General features: G+C 39.1%; 1 protein-coding gene across 1 annotated transcript; it reads left to right on the top strand.

Annotated features, from left to right (window-relative positions):
- Positions 1–1,212: 1,212 nt before the first annotated feature.
- On the top strand, positions 1,213–22,422 carry LOC131465678 (vitellogenin-like). Its single transcript, XM_058638539.1, is given in 67 exon segments — positions 1,213–1,432; positions 1,537–1,788; positions 1,869–2,030; positions 2,126–2,274; positions 2,360–2,510; positions 2,619–2,776; positions 2,860–3,025; positions 3,110–3,235; positions 3,318–3,536; positions 3,627–3,844; positions 3,933–4,030; positions 4,104–4,228; positions 4,344–4,445; positions 4,541–4,660; positions 4,760–4,946; positions 5,048–5,141; positions 5,236–5,421; positions 5,511–5,637; positions 5,710–5,926; positions 6,012–6,319; positions 6,421–6,465; positions 6,557–6,625; positions 6,719–6,925; positions 7,047–7,189; positions 7,278–7,416; positions 7,526–7,655; positions 7,759–7,942; positions 8,062–8,156; positions 8,256–8,350; positions 8,425–8,590; positions 8,752–8,913; positions 9,009–9,111; positions 10,382–10,419; positions 12,604–12,702; positions 13,513–13,658; positions 13,734–13,985; positions 14,067–14,240; positions 14,326–14,465; positions 14,744–14,913; positions 14,916–14,944; positions 14,995–15,152; positions 15,252–15,417; positions 15,501–15,626; positions 15,714–15,932; positions 16,014–16,231; positions 16,310–16,407; positions 16,603–16,727; positions 16,793–16,894; positions 16,999–17,118; positions 17,210–17,396; positions 17,743–17,836; positions 17,921–18,106; positions 18,204–18,342; positions 18,425–18,635; positions 18,720–19,051; positions 19,152–19,196; positions 19,275–19,340; positions 19,476–19,682; positions 19,801–19,964; positions 20,029–20,164; positions 20,305–20,428; positions 20,514–20,694; positions 21,001–21,095; positions 21,312–21,406; positions 21,530–21,695; positions 21,805–21,966; positions 22,074–22,422. Coding segments are annotated over 67 exon segments (9,885 nt in total). The 5' UTR covers positions 1,213–1,333; the 3' UTR covers positions 22,187–22,422.
- Positions 22,423–22,484: the final 62 nt, after the last annotated feature.

Here is a 22,484-nt window from a genome sequence, read left to right as displayed (position 1 = left end):
TTTTTTTTGTGGAACCCAAACTAAAGTGAGTACTATTTCCCATCAACAAATATCTGTTGAGAAAAATGTCTATTATGGCAGGCTTATCCAAGAAATGCTTGAGCATTACATACACAGATATAGAGGATCAAGTTGCTAATGTCACTGATATTTTTTTTAATCTGTTTTCATCACTGTTTGTCTAACCTGCACTGTCAGGGCGTGATAACTTGCTTACTTCAGTAACAGAAGTTAAGAGTTAATATTTAGCTACTGTTACATTTTGATGAGCAAAGCAAAAATTGTCTTTAAAATGCAGCATCTGAAGGTAATCCGTTACATCCACCAGCCATGAGGGTGTTTGTGTTATCTCTTACCCTGGCCCTTGCAGGTGAGGCAGGCATTGAAAGCAAAATTGGCTTAAATTTAACTTGTATTTTCTACAATTGGCTTTCAACTCAGCATGAGACTTTGCTCTTGTTTTTAGTGTTTTATTGTTTTTATTCTCTTAATATTTGTATTGTTTTTATTGTTTTAACATTTTTATTGTTTTAATATTTTATTGTTTTACTTTTTGTTTTATTTCTTTTCATGTACAGCACTTAAAACGCTTTATAAATAGAGTTGAGTTGAGTTGAGAATTTGATATACACTGGTATTGTAATAGCTATTAATCTGTAAGACGCTTACATTTTTGAGACAATCTGTGCACATTAAAGAGTTCTACTATTAAATATGTTCTGTCTTGTCACCACCAATGCCTTCAGAAATCATTTTAACTAAGATATAACATTTGTCCTTTACAAATGGACCGGTTGTATATTCTATTGTGACTGTGCTCTATGTCTTATTTTTCAGCGGGGTACCAGGTCAGTTTTGGTGAGTTTGCTAACATCATATTATAAATAATTATATAATAATAATTTTTTTTTACAAAATTTGAGAAACTAAATGTATTTGTTTTTCTTTATCTTTGTTAAAGTACAAATAGAAGTATGTGTGTGATAAACTGTGTGTGTATATATATACATATGTATATATATACACATAAATATATATACATTTGATTTTTTTTATTGACTATTTTATAAATTCTCATCAGTCATGATGGATCAGTTTTGGTAAGTTTGATAACACAATTTAAAAAATATGCAATTATTCAACAGTGTTTTTAAAAGTTGTTTCTGTCAATCCTTGTTAAATACCAATATAAGTTAACTGTGATCCTTTTTTATTATTACCTATTTTGATCTCCTTTAAAATAAATTCACATCAGTCATGATATTTCAATATTACTGCAGCCCCAGAATTTGCTCTTGGAAAGACCTACGTGTACAAATACGAAGCAGTTCTTATGGGTGGCCTGCCTGAAGAGGGCCTGGCACGGGCTGGACTGAAAATCCGCAGCAAAGTTTTGATCAATCCGGCAGCTGCTGACACCTTTGTGCTGAAGGTAATGACCAATTATACATATTAATATAATTTATAGTGATAAAATGAAATGACAGGTTTGTCCTCTGATAGATGTCATTAAAATTGTCACTTTTTTCCTTGCAGCTTTTAGACCCTGAACTCTTTGAGTACAGTGGCATCTGGCCCAAAGATGCTTTCATTCCTGCCACCAAGCTCACCTCAGCCTTGGCTGCTCAGCTGTTGACACCCATCAAGTTTGAGTATTCTAACGGTGTTGTTGGTAGGGTGTTTGCACCGACTGGCATCTCTGCTACTGTACTAAATATCTACAGAGGAATCATTAATATCTTGCAGCTGAACATCAAGAAGACTCAGAATGTTTACGAACTGCAAGAGGTATGAATTACTTGTCATACAGTTCCACCCACACCAACAAACAACAACATACTTAAACCTTTGACTTCTGTGTGAACTAGCCTGGAGTCCAGGGTGTGTGCAAAACACACTATGTCATCAGTGAGGACGCAAAGGCTGAACGCATTCATCTGACCAAGACCAAGGACCTGAACCATTGTCAGGAGAGAATCATTAAGGACATTGGCTTGGCTTACACTGAAAAATGTGTTGAGTGTGAAGCTGTAAGTTGTTTTGTCTGTGACACAACTTGTCCACAGATACATTTCACTCCTATAATGTTGATCTGATTATGTTGTGGGTTTGGATGTCAATGCAGAGAGGAAAGTCCCTGAAAGGAGCTGCTGCCTTTAACTACGTCATGAAGCCACTGCCCACAGGCGCTCTGATCTTGGAGGCAACTGCTACAGAACTGATTCAGTTCTCTCCTTTTAACATCTTGAATGGTGCTGCTCAGATGGAAGCAAAGTATGTTACCACATTTAAATGTTCAAAAGATGACTTTGCAGTTTTAATGAGTGGAATTTAATTAGGTGGTTATGTACCTTCAAAGGCAAACCCTAACCTTCTTGGAGATTTTGAAGACCCCAGTGGAGCCCATCCATGCTGATTATCTTCACCGTGGATCCCTGCAGTACGAGTTTGGCAGTGAGCTTCTTCAGAATCCTATCCAGCTTCTGAGGATTAGCAATGCTGAGGCTCAGGTACTTCAGGCAATGCTCTCTGTTCTAGACAGATATTTTCTAGATATTTTTGCGAATCTGTCCTGTAGCAACGTAATGTATTGAGGGAAAAATTTAATATTATTTTAGATTGTTGAGGTCCTGAACCACCTAGTGACCTTCAATGTGGCCAAAGTCCATGAAGATGCCCCTCTGAAGTTCCTTGAGCTCATCCAGCTGCTGCGTGTGGCCAGATTTGAGAGTATTGAAGCTCTCTGGAATCAGTTCAAAGCTAGACCTGACCACAGGTAATAGCAACTTTCATTCAGAGAAGAGCCATGAAACAAACATGTAATGGATAACATTATAATGCAGAGCTTGTCTTTCTTAGGCACTGGATTATCGATGCTGTTCCCGCCATTGGTAATCATGCTGCTCTGAAGTTCATCAAGGAAAAGTTCCTGGCTGATGAGCTGACTATTGCTGAAGCTGCTCAAGCTCTGTTGGCATCAGTACACATGGTGACAGCTGACCTGGAATCCATCAAGCTTGCTGAGGTAAGTACATTTTAGGACTGATCGTTGTGTTTTCAATGTTGTGAGAGCACAGATAAGTAATCAGTTATTTTCATCATTCCACAGGGTCTGTTAATGAACCGCAAAATCCAAGAAAACCCAATCCTGCGTGAGATTGTCATGCTTGGCTATGGTACTCTGGTTGCCAAATACTGTGTAGAGAATCCATCTTGCCCAGCTGAACTTGTGCGGGTATGTGTCATTCATAGGTGTTTGATGGAGTTGAACTTCAGTTCTATTATCAATAACATGATGAATGCTGTTTCTACAACAGCCCATCCATGAGCTTGCTATCGAGGCTCTTGCCAAAGGTAATATCGAGGAGCTCACTGTCGCTTTGAAAGTCCTGGGTAATGCTGGACATCATTCAAGCCTTAAGCCAATCATGAAGTTCCTGCCTGGTTTTGGAAGTGCTGCTGCTAATCTGCCACTCAGAGTTCACATTGATGCTGTTTTGGCCCTGAGGAACATCGCAAAGAAAGAGCCCAAGATGGTGAGAGGAAAATTTGAGACTTAACTCAGTGAAAAAATAAGACCTACCTTGTCATGTACAGTTTTGAAAACGTTCCTCTTTTTGAATTAGATCCAGGAAATGGCTGTTCAGATGTTCATGGACAAGGCTCTCCACCCAGAGCTTCGTATGGTTGCTGCTATTGTGTTGTTTGAGACAAAGCTGCCCATGGGTCTGGTGACCGTCCTTGCTGACACACTCTTGAAAGAGAAAAATCTGCAGATTGCCAGCTTTGTCTACTCTTACATGAAGGCCATGACCAAGAACACTGCTCCTGATTTTGCTTCACTGTAAGAACCAAAGTTATAGCAATGTTTGTATTTATTAATTTACCTGTTGCCACAAACAGTCTTAATCATTGTAGCATTGTCCTTTCAGTGCTGCAGCCTGCAATGTTGCTGTCAAGATCCTCAGTCCGAAATTTGACAGACTTAGCTACAGCTTCAGCAGAGCTTTCTATGTAGATGCCTACCATAGTAAGTGAATAATATTGGAGAATCAGAGATTTCATTTTCATGTGGCTTGATGATTCTTGTCTCCTCCATGTAGATCCTTGGATGATTGGTGCTGCTGCCACTGCCTTCTACATTAATGATGCTGCAACTGTTTTACCAAGAGCAGTTGTAGCCAAAGCTCGCACCTACTTGGCTGGAGCTTACGCTGATGTTCTTGAGGTATGACAATCATGTTAAAACAACTAAGAGGAGGAAATGTAGCCAGCTGACAATCTTCGTACGTATGAGACAAAATATATTTATATATATATTAAATGCTTTATTCCCATTACAGGTTGGAGTAAGAACTGAGGGAATTCAGGAGGCCCTTCTGAAAATCAAGGAGGCTCCACAGAATGCTGACAGGATCACCAAGATGAAACAAGTGATGAAGGCTGTAGGTTCAAGGGATCATTCCAATCGCCTCAAGAATAGTCATTTGTTTTTGTCTGTAAAAGCTGCACAGGTTAATTTTTTTTCTTTTTCTTACAGCTGTCTGAGTGGAGGGCTCATCCTAATAGCCAACCCCTGGCCTCAGTGAATGTGAAGTTCTTTGGACAGGAAATTGCATTTGCCAATGTTGACAAAGCCATTGTTGATCAGATTATTGAGGTACAGCATTTTTAACCTTCAAATACTGTATAACCACTAAATTAAAATTGTACCCTGAAATGAAGATCAGATGTCTCAAAAGCTATGTTGTGCTTACAGCTGGCCAGCGGACCTTCTGTCAACGCTCATGGCAGACAGGCTCTGGATGCTCTGCTGTCTGGTTTCTCACTGCATTATGCTAAACCACTGCTGCTTGCTGAGGTCCGTCGCATCATTCCCACTGCTGCTGGTCTGCCCATGGAGCTGAGTTTCTACACTGCCGCTGTGGCTGCTGCTTCCGTTGAATGTAAGTCCCACATTGTCTGACTGGAATTGAAACATTGTTAAATATGAACACTAAAGTGACATTGATTCACACTTAGAGTGACAATGTGTTGTTTTTAATAGTCCATGCCACTGTGACACCACCACTGCCTGAGAATTTCCAAGCTACCCAGCTTTTGAAGTCTGACATCAGCGTCAGGGCTGCCATTGCTCCAAGGTAAGCTTACTGTGATTCAGTATGTTTGTTGAGCTTGTTATCATCTTTTCAACTGTTCAACAGAAAAACAAATCTACAATTCTGTCTCTTGCAGCGTTTCCATTCACACCTATGCAGTTATGGGTGTGAATACTGCTTTGATCCAAGCTTCCCTGCTGTCAAGAGCCAGAGTTCACACCATTGTTCCTGCAAAGATGGAAGCAAGAATTGACATGATTAAGGGCAACTTCAAGCTGCAGCTCCTGCCTGTTCAGGGCATTGATAAGATCGCATCTGCACTGTATGCATGTCTCTTTCTCATACACTAAAATGTATCTTGCAGTTTTAAAAAGTACATTTCCTAAAACTGTTGTTTCCACTTTCCAACAGTGTTGAGACCTTTGCTGTTGCAAGAAATGTAGAAGACCTTACAGCTGCCAAGTTCACACCAATAATTCCAGCTGAGCCTGCAGTTCAGACCTCATCTAAATTAGCATCCTCAATTGCTGATGACATGGTGAGTTTGACAGCCTTTACCAACAGAAATCCTACAATGTTCAAAAATGTGATCTGGCTGATGTTTTTACAGTCACTATCATCTGAGCTCATTTCTGATGACCTGCCAAGAAAACTTGTGAACAGACTGAAACTGCCCGTGGCCTTTGAGAAAAAAATGTGTGCTGCAATCGAAGTCTTTGGAATAAAGGCATGCACTGAGGTTCAATCCCGTAATGCTGCATTCATCAGAGATAGTCCACTCTATGCAATCATTGGAAAGCACGCTGTCATGGTTGAGGTGTCTCCAGGCAAGTGAAATGACATTCAATTATTCATAAGAGTAACATCATAAGCAAGTAGTTTAAAAGTAATTTACCATTAAATTGATTGCAGTTGCTGGACCAGTCATTGAGAGGATTGAAATTGAGATTCAGGTTGGAGACAAAGCAGCAGAAAAGATCCTCAAGGTGATTCGTATCAGTGATGAAGAGGAAATTCTTGAGGACAAGAATGTCCTGATGAAACTGAAAAAAATCTTGGTTCCGGGTCTGAATAACAGGACGGCAGTTTCTTCTAGCTCAAGTAGCTCCAGTGCAAGCCTCTCCTCCTCTGCATCATCCAAGTCTTCAAGAAGTCACTCCAGCAGGGCTTCAAGCAGTCGTTCATCATCTAGCAGCCGCAGCTCCAGAACTCAGTCCAAGGTGAGATACAACTCCACCTCTGACAAGTAAAAACAATGGAATCAAAAATCTATGTGCTGGAATTAATTAATTTAATTAATCTACTAATTTTTGTATTGCAGCAGGAACTGTACGACATGAAGTTCCAAAAGAACCACATCCACCAGGTAACTATTGGAGTGTGCTTTAAGGAGCATGATAAAGTCACACCATGTGCAGTGTTTGAGCAGGTTAAATAAACGTTTTCTTTTTGTGCAGCATTCCATGTCATCTGCCATGGTCAACAGCAAGAGCAGTGCTCGCAGCTTTGAAGCTATTTACAATAAGGCACGTAATTAGAGCAAGTCTTTTAAGGTCTCATGTATTGATTTGGGAAAATAATTAAAACTCACTTCCATCATTTCTACTTTGCACTTTCAGGCCAAGTATCTTGCTAACACTGTCACTCCAACTGTGACTGTTCTGATCCGTGCTGTGAGGGCTGACCACAAGGTGCAGGGATACCAGATTGCAGCTTACCTCGATAGAACCACCGCCAGGCTGCAGATCATTCTTGCCAACCTGGCTGAGAATGATCACTTTAGAATCTGTGCTGATGGTGTGTTGCTGAGCAACAACAAACTGATGGTGAAAACATTTTGATTTTGGTCACAAGAATTTAGTTGGCAATAATAACAACATTTGTGTAACCCCGTAAGTGTGTGTATGTGTAAGAGAGAAATGTATCTTTGATTTAAATTTCTCCTAGGCCAAGCTTGCCTGGGGAATTGAATGCAAGCAATACCAGACTGAGATCACAGCTGAAACTGGTCTTGTGAATCAAATGCCTGCATTCCGCCTGAAGCTGACCTGGGACAAACTCCCAAGGAACTTGCAGCCCTATGCAAAGGAGTAATGCCATTAAATAACACATGTTCATATAACAATATGTATATTCAAATGAAAAAAAAACTAACCATAATGTTGTCCGTTTGTCTAGCATCTCTGAGTACATTTCCCGTGTTGCTCGTGAAATGGGAGTGAACCTGGCCAAGGTCAAAAATGTTCGCAATCAAATCAAACTGACTGTGGCTGTTGCTACTGAGAAAAGTCTGAATTTGGTGCTGAAGACACCAAAGGTAAAAAAAATTTTATCCTACCAACCATTAATACCACATAACAATATCCATATTTAACCTTGTCACTTATCCTGTATGTGTACCTTATGTTTGAAATTAAATATTATAGATGACCATTTCCAAACTTGGAATCAGTCTTCCCCTTTCTCTGCCCATTGGAAACACTGCTGCTGAGCTGCAAGTATACCAGGACAACTGGGCTGACAAGATCATGCACTTGCTCACCAAGGCTCATGCAGGTGAAAACACTCAAAAGAATTAAGTTTACCATTTTTCGTAGCTAAATAGTTAGACTGATCTGTACCTGTAACTCACTTGCTTCGGTTTTCCTTCCCACCCCAGCTGAGTGTTCCTTGGTCAAAGACACACTGATCACATTCAACAACAGGAAACTGAAGAATGAGATGCCTCACTCTTGCTACCAGGTGTTGGCTCAGGATTGCACTAAAGAACTCAAATTCATAGTTCTGCTGAAGAGGGACCAAATGCAGCAACAGAACCAGATCAGCCTGAAAATTGCTAACATGTATGTGTTTCTATCTAAGTTATAGGAATTGTCCGAAAACAAACATCTAATTAGAGGTCTGTGAATTCAGAATGCAACAAAGGTAAATTTCATATATAATCCCATGTTTCTTTGAACAGTGATGTCGACATGTATCCAAAGAACAATGCTATCGCTTTGATGGTTAGTGGAGTCGAGGTCCCCATCAGCAACTTACCATACCATCATCCCGAAGGTTTTTTTTTCATTCATTACATTATTCAGTTTGTTTGAAGTTTACAAACTAGATATTGATGCTGTACTATATATGTATACTTATTTGCATACATTTTAGGCAAACTTCAGATCCTACAGAGAGAAGATGGCATCACTCTCCATGCTCCAGGCCTTGGTCTTCAGGAGGTCTTCTTTAGTCTGAACATACTGAAGGTAATGCAAGAAAATTGACTTGAGTGACTTTTCTAGAAGTTCCACATATACTGAACTGTTTAAGTTTTCTTCAGCTTAAAGTTGTGGACTGGATGAGGGGTCAGACTTGCGGAATGTGTGGGAATGCTGACGGGGAAGTCAGACAGGAGTACCGCACTCCTAACCAACGCCAGACCAAGAATGCAGTCAGTTACGCTCACTCTTGGGTTCTGCCAGGAAAGAGCTGCCGCGATGCCTCTGGTAAGGCACTAAGTTCCAATGCCACTTTTTCTTTTAAGATTTTAAGAAACTTTCACACACATAGACCTGGCAGAATGGTTTTTAGGATGGATTTTAGATCAGGACTGCAATAGTTGAACTCATTGAAATGTACAGAGCCTTTGCTTAATAATTATTTCCAGAGTGTTACATGAAACTTGAATCAGTAAAGCCGGAAAAGCAAATGATCCTCCATGGTCAGGAGTCCAAATGCTACTCTGTGGAGCCTGTACTTCGTTGTCTGCCTGGCTGCATGCCAGTGAGGACCACTACTGTCACTGTTGGCTTCCACTGTTTGCCAGCTGGTGAGTCAGCAAGAAATCACCACTAGTTCACAAGACTAAGTCATAATACCTAATAGCTACCTTGAGCCTAAATGCTTGACTGTCCACTGTTGCAGATTCAAACATGAACCGCTCTGAGGGTCTGAGCAGCATCTTTGAGAAGAGCATTGACCTCCAGGAAACAGCAGAGGCTCACCTGGCCTGTCGCTGCACCGCTCAGTGCGCTTAATCTCACTGCCTTCCGGGATGACAAGTTTAATGTTGTGTTTTTGTGTAAGTATTCTTGACATGTACAATAAAATAAACAATTGAATCACATGAAACATTTGTCATCTGAAATGTATTAGAATTACAACTGAAACCTTTATACTAAGACATCGTTCATCCAGAAATGTATTTTTATGTTGTAATGACGCCTACCTATGGAGATATAGAAGCATGACAATGCTACAGTGCATAAAAAAGCAATCCTGAATCTACAACCTACTGATCATCCTTAGTCTAACTGTGGACTAATCTAATTTAGGACTAAAGAATCTAACACAACTTCAATGACAAATATTTTTCTTCCTGAAATCATTTTATGGTTTGGATTCACTTATCTATAACATCAGGAAACACGGCCTAGTCAAGTCTATTGGTTTGGTTTAATTCTGAGTTCAGAATTTAATGTCCTGATTGTCCTCCTCTGAAATAATGAAAACTTATTTACTAGGTTCTAAGTATTCAAACAATAAGACACAGCCAACAGAGAATATGCCCAATATGGGAATTAGCCCCATATAATGTGTTAATTGGTGCACTTTATTCATAATTATCCTATCTTTGGACCGAGCGGAACCTTTTCCGGTGTTTTTTACTAAACTGTTGAATGCAGTTTGCATGCTTTGCATTCTCTCCGAGTACTCCAGCTTCCCCCCATAGTCCAAAAACATGCAGAATGGGTTACATGGACACTCTAAATTGACCGTAGGTGTGAGTGAGCAATGGTTGTTCATCTCTATAGGTGTACAAATGACAGACTTGTGCCATCACTTGTATGTATTGAGTGCAGAGGATGAGTGTAAATCCTATCGTCATTCCAATTAGTTAAATCTTCATCATCGTTATTATGTATTCTAATTATTTACATCCTACTGATTTCACATTATTCTGTTTGTCAGCTTCTTGTGATTAATTTCTTGCTTTGATTTTTTATTTATCAACTAGTTCCCTGTACTTGGACAACATAGAAACTTAATCAAAACTTCAAAAACACCAATATTCAGCTTCTTACTAGTTGTGACTTGTGACTTGGCGTTTTGTGACTTGATGGTGTTTTGGGAATCCGCAGCGCTTGTGAATATGTAGCTTGTTTTTCCTCCTGCATGTGTTTTGGGTCGTTGCAGTGCGTTTGTCGGCCACCGTGATAATGTCGCTATAATACTGGAGCCCTTTTTTGTACTCCCTCTCATCTGCTCCGGCGTTTTTTTGTTGTTCACTTTCACAGTTGTGTTCGACTTCACACACATGAGACTGAGAGGGACAGTGAGGAGCCATCACTGCTAAGCTAACTGCTAGGCTAGGATAACAACCATATGTGAATATCCTTTTTTTTTCTTTTTTTTACTGCACAGTGGAAAAACACAAACTCTCATGAGGACAATGATATAGATGAATGTTAAGTAGGCTACAATATAAACAAAGCAAATTTGGGGGATTCATGCAATAAAAAAATACAGTAAAAAATAAGGTACGTGTGATATGCGAAAGAAAAGGGATTATAAAATAAATGAACAAATAACAGGCAATGTCTAGGCCTATTTTTCCTTGCAGTTTTGCTTGATCTGTGAATAAACATGTAACACAGTGAGTTGCTAAAAGATGGCGTCTGTTCTATCAGAGGATGCAGCTCTGAATGTTCTCTCTAAAGTTTGCAACGTCACTCCTTGGCTTGAGCAATTCATTTTGAACTACTTATGTATATGACTAGTAAATCTTACATTTCCACCACGACTGACACACATGAAAAGTAAGTCAATTTTTGCAAAATATGTGTTGGCACAAATGCATGCAAGTCTTCAATTTGTTTTGGTATACTGTATGATGAGATGGGGTTTGATGATGAAAGGGGGTTTAAAGGAGTTAAAGGGGATTCTGATGCTTTTCTGTTTGTTATTTTAATTTCTTAGTTATCGGTTTGTGTTAACTTAGAGTAATGTAAAATGTCATTATGTATTCTCAATGTACTGTATACAGCTTCAGTACTAGGAATGAGAGAGCTGTTGGTCTGTCAGCCTGATAAACCACAGAATATATAATGATAGAATACAGTTAAAATGTTGTTACAATACTTCTTTTTTTATATCTGTTCTCAACTGTACAGCGACCTTGGGTTTTGTGAAAGGCGCTTTATAAGTCTAAGTTATTATTATTATTATTATTATCATTATTACAATGTAGACGTCACTGATCCTGCCATCTCCATTTCTAAACAGGCAGCACGCTGGTTGCCATCTGCTGTGTTTAGCACACCGTGCATAACTATTGCATACAACCCTACAAAGGTTTGAGGTCGCAAAAACATCTTGAGGGCTGGACCTGGCTCCAATCTAAAAACAGTAGATCAGTGTTTCCTAAACCATCATGACAAGAGCGAATTTGTCCATAATGTGACTTTTAGGATGTTATGATATTCACAATGAAATGTGATTTAGATTTTGTGGAATATACTTAACATAAATCTTCAGTTGAAGGCTGGAATAAAATATGCAAATATATTTGCCGACCTCAACAAAATCTCCTGCAACCCATCTGTGGGTCCAAACCGAGTTTCTAGGTATGACTGGTATAAATCTTAGATTGTAATATTTTCTTTTTCTTTATTTATTATTTTATGGGGACCAGTTGGGCAACACATTTACAATAATACAGTAAAGAACTGCACATTTATAACATTGCAGTGAAACAGTATACCCCATTCTAGTGAAATACTGAAATATTGTGTATTTTGCGGCTGACATTCTTGTCATTAATGTTCAGATAGTGTGAATGTGGGTAGGAAGTCCTCTAATGTCAGTGATGGTCACCCTGACCACAACAAACAAAGTTAGCAAACAACCACTGACATGGTCTCTACACTTGTGAACTTTGAAACTGCAAGTCAACTGTATGACACAGTTATGCCATAGACATTTATGGAATTCATAAAATTAAATGACAATGGAAATAAATACAAAATTTTAGTCAAATAAGTTTTTATTTATTATTCCTATTGTGCCTTTTATTCAAAGACAAGGTTTTAAACCCTTTAAGAAAGAGAAATCCAAAAATATTGTTTGTTTAGGGAAACAGATTTATTTTCCAACAGCATATTTTTTTCAGACATGTTTTTATGTCACAATAATACACAGAATACAGAACTTGCAAACCAGAGTACACGAAACAGCACCGAAAAAGTTTCAATATCTTCATCCAAAGTAAGGATTATTGTGGGAAAAAAGGGGGGGTTTGTTACATGTTTGCTTGAAAAACTAATTGTGAGAGTTTGACATGACATATTATGTGAGGAGAACAAGGTCAGAAGAACCTAACTCTTCATCCACTGATACAAACCCTGCCACCATGCCCAATACAAACCTCACAGTATTGGTCAATCGTGTTAGGATTTAGGACAAACATTAATGAAATAATTTACTGTGTTTTCAGCACAATTTAGTTTTCTATAAATAGGCTGCCCCTTCATTCGGGCCTTCACAACGCAGTTAGTCATGACAGCGGTTGTGCTCGCCCTGACTCTGGCCCTAGTGGGTAAGTATGATTTCTGCTTTTGTGAAACCATTTGCACTTGGCAAAGCAAGTTTTATCATAGTTTGAAAAGGGATGTGTGTTTTTTTCATGAAATCAAAGGTAAATGTTGTATATACCAATATAGTCTATCCCTCAGAATTGAGCAAATGTTACAGTTAGAGTGTAACTAAACTCCTAAACCACTTTTTTCAGGTGTAAACCAGTGTACACTGGCATCTAGTAATGTTATTTGTTGATCCAGGTACAAATCTTCACAGTTTAGTTTAAAGTATTGAAATTATATATGTATATATATATGTTGTGATAAAAAAAAAATCTGCGTATTTACTGCCTCTCTTTGGTCAAACACCAGCTACTGCATTCAAATTTTGCCATTTTAGTCCATGCTTGTGTCACTGGTGCACTCACACATCGTTCTGTGGTCTAATCAGCATGAGAACACGTCCCGTCCTCAGACATTTCACACACAGGAGTGAAGAATAAACAAGTGTTGTAGATTAACAAAACATTTACCTAGACAATTTTCCCTGTTTCCCAACTTGAGACTATTGACAGATTTGATTGCTTTTAAAAGAATCTCATGCTAAATTCAATTAATTTGTTTAATCATATTCTTTTCTTTTGTCTTTTTTTTTAAGCGGGTCATGCCTATGCTGGTAAGTTCAGTCCTTAATTTTTTTACTTTAATTTTGACCTTTTCCAAACAATCGGGAAACCTACAAGACTATGCAGTAAATTATACAAGTAATGTTTTTTTCATGATTTTATAAATAACTATTTGGATAGAAAGTACACACTCATTCGTTTAAATTGTGTTGTTTACATCTACAGACTTTGCTGCTGGCAAGACATATGTCTACAAATATGAGGCATTGCTTCTTGGTGGTCTACCAGAGCAAGGTCTGGCCAGAGCCGGAATCAAAGTCAGCACCAAAGTTCTCTTTAGTGCCGCTACGGAAAACATGTACATGCTGAAGGTAGAGATTAAAATTGTGTGCGAGGAGCAATCATTATAGACTGTTCTGTAACAAATCTCATTTTATATACTGTAGCTTGTGGAACCTGAGCTCTTTGAGTACAGCGGTGTCTGGCCAAAGGATCCTCTAATCCCAGCATCCAAGCTGACATCAGCACTGGCAGCTCAACTCTTGACCCCCGTCAAATTTGAGTATACCAATGGTGTTGTAGGAAAAATGTTGGCCCCTCAGGGAGTCTCCACACTGGTGCTGAACATCTACAGAGGAATTCTGAACGTCCTTCAGCTCAACTTGAAGAAGACGCAGAATGTTTATGAGTTGCAGGAGGTTTGTCAATGCTCTTATAGTGTTGTGATGAATCCACCAGAGGAAGTTGAATCTCTGGTAAATGTATGTTCTTCTAATTAGGCTGGAGCTCAGGGTGTGTGCAGGACCCTCTATGCCATTACTGAAGATGAAAAAGCAGAACGCATCCTATTAACAAAGACTAGGGACCTGAACCACTGTCAGGAAAGGATCATAAAGGACATAGGCATGGCATACACTGAGAAATGTACAAAGTGCCAGCAGGTAAGTTCAGACGCTTTTTGTGTTACACATACATCTGTGAAAGTAAAAGGTATTACACGATCAATAACTTTGTGTTTTTTCTCAATATGATTTGAAGAACCTGAGAGGAGCTACCGCATACAATTACGTCTTGAAGCCACTTGCTAATGGCATGCTAATCCTCGAGGCAAAAGTCAACGAGTTGATCCAGTTCTCACCTTTCACTGAGATAAATGGAGCTGCTCAGATGGAGACCAAGTATGTTTAATTGGGGTTTAAATAGAATTTTTTTATAGCATCAAATAACTAGTCAAAACTAAGCGTATTATTACTATGAACCCTTGAACATAATCAGCATGATAAAAACAACCTAAAATAACAGAAACCATTTCTAGAAAACATGTATTTTTTTAAGGGATTAGGGATTACATTTTAAATGCTATCATTGGTTCTTACTGAGTAATTGTATAATGGCAGTGTTTCATTTATACAGAGCTGATTATGTTAATTTGATCATTTTCACATTAATTTTCAAGGCAATCATTGGTCTTCCTTGAGATTGAAAACGCTCCTATTGTGCCCATTGAAGCTCAGTATCTTCAGCGTGGATCTCTGAAGTACGAGTTCTCCACTGAGCTTCTTCAGACGCCCCTCCAGCTTATCAAGATCAAAAATGTTCATTCGCAGGTATTGTCACTTTTAAAAGAATATTAGTGAAAAAAGGAAACAATACATTTGTGAAACTCTATATTAAAAACAAATTCACACATGTTTCCTGTATTTTTAGATTGTGGAGATTCTGGATCATTTGGTCACCCACAATGTGGATAAGGTCCATGACGATGCCCCACTCAAGTTTTTGGAGCTCATTCAGGTCCTTCGTGCAGCACACTTAGTAGACCTGGAAAGGCTTTGGATTCAATACAGAAACCGCCCCATCTACAGGTTTGCTGTTTGAACATTTCTTTAAAAAAACAAAAAACAAAAGATATACATAAAATATGTACAATACCCACTTTTGTGTCCAAACCTTTCATCATTCAGACAGTGGATCTTGGATGCCATTCCCGCCATTGGAACACCTGATGCTCTGAGATTCATTCAGGAGAAATTCTTGTCTGATGAGCTAACTGTTTCTGAAACAGCTCAGGCTTTGGTTGCATCTGTTCACATGGTGGCAGCAAACACTGAGGTCATAAAGGTGGTTGAGGTAGGTAAACTTCTGTGCAAGTTACATTGACTGTGGTAAGATTGAAGTTAGGTGTCTTATTTTCAATTGTTGCTGTTTTCTAGCAACTGGCAGTCAGCAATAAAATACTGGAACAGCCAATTTTGAGGGAGATCGTTCTTCTTGGCTTTGGCACCATGATATCCAAACATTGTGCTGAAAAGCCTGTCTGCCCTGCTGAATTGATAAAGGTGATGTAAACTAGTTCTGTTCATGTTACTTACTTTTACATTTCTGCACTAGAGAGGAAGTTCTTAATTTTTAATTTTCTCCCACAGCCCATTCAGGAACTCCTTGCAGAAGCTGTTGCTAAAGATGACACACAGAACATCATCCTGCTCCTCAAGGTTTTGGGTAATGCTGGCCATCCAAGTAGCATTAAGCCGATAACAAAGATCTTGCCCATACATGGCACTGCAGCCGCATCTTTGACCACAAGAGTCCATGCTGAAGCCATCCTGGCATTAAGGAACATTGCAAAGAAGGAGCCCAGAATGGTGATCTCACAACACCAAAGACCATTTAACGTACATTTCTAAGAGAACTCCACTCTGACTTTAGTTTCTCTTGCAAAATAGATCCAGGACATGGCTCTTCAGCTCTACATAGACAAGGCTCTTCAACCAGAGCTTCGTATGCTTGCATGCATGGTGCTGTTTGAGACAAGACCTCCAGTGGGTTTGGTAACATCTCTTGCCAGCATTGTGAAAGCAGAGAGAAATCTGCAGGTTGCAAGCTTCACTTACTCTTACATGAAATCCTTGACCAGGAGCAACAGTGTTATGCATAACTCAGTGTAAGCGCTATTTTTCTATTCATCACCAAGTCTGTCTACTCAAACTGCTTATTCACGTCTTCTGTACTCTACTTTCAGGTCTGCAGCTTGTAATGTTGCTGTCAAAATCTTGAATCCACTTCTGGGCAGACTGAACATGCGTTTCAGCAAAGCCGTCTATGCAGACATCTATAACAGTAAGATCCTTATTACCTTACCTTTTTTAGTAACATCATCTTATTTCATCTTATCAAATACAAACAACTGGGAGTTCTACCAGTGCTCTCCCTGTAATAGATGGTTTCTAATATGTGTCTGATTTGTATTAACCTGTACAAAATATGCCATAAACATTAGGTTTTATTGATAGATTTGCTGACTGGCATTTTCAGGTCCCTTGATGCTGGGTGCTGCTGCCACTGCTTTCTATATCAACGATGCTGCAACTCTTCTGCCCAAATCTATTGTGGCTAAGACCAGTGCCTACCTTACTGGAGCTGCTGCTGATGTTTTGGAGGTGAGTAAAAAAGAAAAAAAAGTAGCTTTTTCAGATCAGCTACAAATTAAAGTGTTGTTTCCTAGGTTGGAGTAAGAACGGAGGGACTCCAGGAAGCTATTCTGAAAAACCCTAACATTATTCAGAGTACTGACAGGATCACCAAGATGAAGCGTGTCATCAAGGCTGTAAGTGATTAAACGCTATGAAATTATAAATACAAGTATTGAATATCATACAGTGTCATGTGATGGAAGAAAACAATTGTACTGTATGTTTTGTCTGTCCACAGCTTTCTCAGTGGAGAGCTCAGCCCAACAGCAGTCCCCTGGCTTCTATCTATGTCAAGTTCTTCGGACAGGAAATTGCCTTTGCCAACATTGACAAAGCCTTGGTTGATCAGATCATTTCGGTAAATGTCTCAACTGTAAAATCAATTTCATATGACATTGTTTAATTGTGAGACATGATAAATATAGCAAAATCCTTCTTTTTTTTTCCAGCTTGCCTCTGCAACCTCTGTCCAGTCACTTGGTAGAGATGCAATCAAGGCTCTGCTATCCGGTGCTTCCTTCCATGTTGTTAAGCCTCTGCTGGCGGCTGAGGTACGGCGCATCCTGCCTACTGCTGCTGGTCTTCCAATGGAGCTCAGTCTGTACACAGCTGCTGTGGCTACTGCAGCTATTCAAAGTAAGTAGAAGCTACATTTACTGGTTCGAACAATTCCAGTAACATAGTCTGCCTGTTAAAAAACAACTTTGTAGTTATTTAATACTGGAAAACAGCTATTTGTAATAATCTTGGTGCTGGCTAAAGTAAATTCCTTTGAATGATGAAAACATTTTAATTTTGAAAGATTTATCACCATAACATTGCTTTTCATAAAACATGGGATCTACTTGATTGAATTTCATAAATAATAGCATTAAAGCCCTTGTGAGATATGGTACATAATATCATCTGACAGTGGAACCAACAATATTTTTAAAATGATGCTATGCTAAGAGGTGACACAAGGATTTATTTGTTTTCTTAGTCAAGGCCACCACAACACCAGCTCTGGCTGAAAACTTCCATCTCGCTCAGCTCCTGAAGACAGACATGCAGCTTGAGACTCAAATCAGACCTAGGTAAGTATAATAACTGACACTACAATAAAACAATTAGGACATATGTCACATCATAGAGCATAATATAAAAACGTCTCCTTCTAGTGTTGCTGTGAACACGTTTGCTGTGATGGGGGTAAACACGGCTGTACTTCAGGCTGCCCTGCTGACAAGAGCCAAGCTCAACTCCATTTTACCTGCCAGAATTTCTGCAAGACTTGATATCAATGAGGGCAACTTCAAGGTTGTGATTCTGCCTGTTTCTGTGCCTGAGGAAGTTGCCTCTGTGCAGTGAGTCTATTTTCTTTAATTAATTATGTACCTTTGCAAATATCATTTTGACACATCACATCAATGTTACATGATTAAACTTGTGCTACTTTAACAGTGTTGAGACTTTTGCTGTGGCAAGAAATATTGAGGATCTTGCCGCCGCAAAGATCACTCCTCTTATTCCTGCCAAAGTCTTGGAGCCCCTCTCAAGTCAGATTCTCACATCGAAGATCACTTCTGCTTCAGATAGCCTGGTGAGCTTAAACAATTCATGTTAATATTGCCAAGATAGGATCTACATTTAAAATATAACAGCTTGGTCTTTCTTTGCTGCAGATAAGATCCTTGGAAATCCTTGACCAGGAAGTGGAATCTTCAAGGCCTAATATAAAACCCAAAGCAGCTCAGTTTGAGAAGAAGTACTGTGCCAAAGCTGTTGGACTGAAAGGCTGCGTCAAGATTGCCACCGATAATGCTGCTTTCCTCAGAGACGTTGCCCTGTACAAACTGGCTGGAAAACACATTGTCGCTCTTTCTGTGAAACCAAGTAAGTATTTTATACTTGTCAGTTTTTTGGAGAGACAGTTTGCACGAAGCAAGTATTAATGCCAATATGTATTTATACATTCAGTTGAAGGTGAAGCCATTGAAAGACTGGAGATGGAGATTCAAGTTGGACCAAAGGCTGCAGAGAAGCTAATCAAGCAGATCAATCTGAGTGAAGAGGAGTTGGTTGAGGGAAGACAAGTCTTGAATAAGCTCAAAAGAATTCTAGCTCCTGGTCATAAGAACAGCACTTTGTCTTCCTCCTCTAGCTCGAGAAGCTCAAGCCTTAGTTCAAAGTCTTCATCATCCTCTTCAAGCTCCTCTAGATCTCTCAGAAGGTCCAGCTCTGCATCAAGCCTTGAATCACTCTTTGGTGCAATCTCAATCTCATCTCGTTCCAGTGCTCGTCTCTCAAAGGTAAGATCACATGACTAAATTGATGTTGTGAGTTTGAAAAATACACATTTTATCATACAAAGTATGGAATCTGAAAGAAATGTATATTTCTGTTCAACAGGAAGTGATTTATCAACCCAACTTCCAAAAGCACCATAAGAGACAGGTACATTTAGATGATGCTACAAAAATCTGTTGCAGCTTTTCCATGATGCCCATTAACAATGATGCAATATTGTTGTAGGCCCATATCGCTCAAACCACCATTGCAAAACGTTCCATGGAAAGTTTTGAGGCCATCTACCAGAAGGTAAAGTGTGGTTGTTTGGTCACATAAATATTCTGTCAGATTGTTTTGCCTGTTTCTGTAAGAACATGTAAAAGAAGAACATAAAATTGTTTACATTTATGAATAATGTGATGTCAACCTTTATTGGTCCCACAGAACAAATTCCTTGGCAATGAAGTTGCTCCAGCCCTTGCTATTATCTTCCGTGCTGTCAGAGCTGACAAACAGGTGCAGGGATACCAACTGGCTGTGTACTTGGACAGACCTACTGCCAGACTTCAGATCATTCTGGCTGCCTTGGCTGCTGATAACAAGTGGAAGTTATGTGCTGACGGAGTTCTGCTCAGCAACCTCAAAGTCACCGTGAGAAATTGTCTCGCTTGTCTTATATTCAATAAACATTACAATATAACAATATAACACGTAGACAAATACCTGTACAACCAGTGATCTTATTGCCACTTTCACTGCCTCTCCAAAGGCAAAAATCGGCTGGGGAGATGAATGCAAGCAGTACGACACCGCCATTACAGCAGAGACTGGTCTTGTTGGTCAAAGCCCTGCAGCTCGTCTTAAAGTGACATGGACCAACCTACCTTCTGCTTTTAAACGCTATGCACAGAAGTAAGCAACTTCATACACACTGTCTTTCGCTAATTCACATATAACAGATGTACTGTAAAATGGCATTTTGACATATTTTTTACAGGGCATATGACTACATTCCTGCTAACATGCTGGCCGGCTATGTTCAAGGAAAGGACGAAAAAAGCCCCGAGCAGCTCTCACTTACTGTGATTGCAACATCTGACAAAAAAGTTGACATTATCTGGAAAACACCTATGGTATGAATAATTCATTTGTGTGCAAATCACTAGATCCCTTCATGTATAATGATGCCACCTCTGAAAAAAATATGCTCTAGCCTTTTGAGAACTGCTAACAAATAGTAATTACAAATTCTAAATTATTTTTCTTTCTACAGCATATTGTATATCAGATGTCTTTGCAACTTCCCATTGCTCTGCCATTGGATAGAATCCACGGTCTTACCCCAATCAACGACATTGTTGATAAGGTCCACCACTTGCTTGGCATAGCTGGTGCAGGTAATGGCTAATTTCAGCATTTCCTATGAAATGCATAGGAAATGACTTTTGACTGATTAAGCCCAAATTATTATTTTTTTCTCAGCTGAATGTAGCTTTGACGGAGACACACTGACCACGTTCAACAACAAGAAATACAAGAATGAGAGGCCTCTGTCTTGCTACCAAGTTCTAGCACAGGATTGCACTGATGAGCTGAAATTCATGGTTCTTCTGAGGAAGGATCAACTTGAACAGAACCACTTGAATGTGAAGATTTCTGATATGTGAGTGTTTTTAAATTATTACTATTATTATTATCTAGGTTACAAGGACATTGATACACACAGTGCTGATTAAGCTTATCATTGTCAGACAAATGAGTTTTAAAGTGACATATCTTCACATTTGCACACAATTATCTATAAACTGTATGTAGCAGCAATGGTTGAACAGAGCAATCATACAAATGGAAAGAGTAAAAATCCAGAAAGTGTCTTAAGGTGATTGAAATAAAAGTTGAGTTTAGTTGAATTGTGCACACACTTTCATAAAATAAAATGATAAAACATTTTCATGTTACGAACTTGCAGTGATATCGACCTGTATCCAAAGAACAGTGTTGTGGTTGTGAAGGTCAATGGATTGGAAATACCCATCAGCAGCCTGCCATACCAACATCCCACAGGTTTTGTAGACACATTAAATGCCCAATCAAAATCTCTCACTACAGCCAGAAGAGAAATAAGTCTAAATTCAGTTTTTTCGTTGTTTTTCCTCCAAAATTGCAGCAAATATAACTGTATTAGTTAATATTTGGTTACGTTAGGATTAGAGTTTTTTATATAGTTATATATTCTGTATAAACTAAAGTAAATGATCATGAAATGTTTTTGTCTTGCAGCTAAAATCCAGATAATACCAATTGGAAACGGTATTTCTGTACAGGCTCCTAGCCATGGTCTTCTTGAAGTCTACTTTGACAGGAACTCATATAGGGTAAAATATTAACTGAGGACAGTTTAGCAATATATTTAACTTTAAATAAAACATTTTTCATTTAAATAGTAGTGTGTGTTTTTTTGCATTGGATGAGAAATCTGATTTTATCTTGACATGCAGATTAAAGTTGTAGACTGGATGAGGGGACAAACTTGTGGACTCTGTGGAAAGGCTGATGGGGAAGTCAAACAGGAGTTCCGCACACCCAGTGGACGCTTGACCAAGAATCCAGTCACCTATGCTCATTCCTGGGTTTTGCCAGCTGAGAGTTGCAGGGACAACACAGGTGAGTGTTTGTCAACACTGTTCCACTTCAGATTAACTTAACAAATACATTCATATGACATACAACTAAATCAAGTCCATAAACCACGTGATGATTCGCTCTCTTTTAGAGTGCCGTATGAAGCTTGAGTCCGTGCAGCTGGAGAAACAGGTCAACATCCTCGGACAGCAGTCCAAATGCTTCTCTGTTGAGCCAGTGCTACGCTGTCTACCTGGCTGTTACCCTGTTAAGACCACCACTGTCACCGTTGGCTACCACTGCCTGCCTGCTGGTGAGTCCTTCAGCAATCACAGCTGAATAGTTGTGTAACGTTGGCAGCACATGAAAGTATGGGGGGAAAGGATTGATTTTGCAATGCCTGTGCTTTCATTTCTGCAGATTCTGCTTCAAATCAGCAAGAGAAACTTCACAGCATCTTTGAAAACAGCGTCGACCTGAGGGAAACAGCAGAGGCTCACCTGGCCTGCAGCTGCACTGCTCAGTGTGCTTAAGAACACTTTCTTCTGTCAGTCACCATTATTTTTTGAATATGATTTCAAATTAAACAAATGAACAACTCAAACAAGTTGTGTTGTGTTTCAATTGTAAAGATGCATGCCGTGAAAAAAAATATGCTGACTTTACTGAGAATGTTCCTGCATCTAACTGAAAAAGAGAAACTGTTAGCATGAGATCACAGTGATAGTGATAGTTAGATACTGTGTGAGAAACAGCTGTGGTTCTTGGGTCTTGCACATTTCACCTGATTGTTGACAAAATGATTATACAATCACAATAACTTAAACCAAT

Source organism: Solea solea, chromosome 9, assembly GCF_958295425.1.
Source record: "Solea solea chromosome 9, fSolSol10.1, whole genome shotgun sequence".
Taxonomy (NCBI): Eukaryota; Metazoa; Chordata; class Actinopteri; order Pleuronectiformes; family Soleidae; genus Solea; species Solea solea.
Note: the sequence above shows the minus strand (reverse complement) of the source record. Positions and strands in the feature narration are given on the sequence as shown.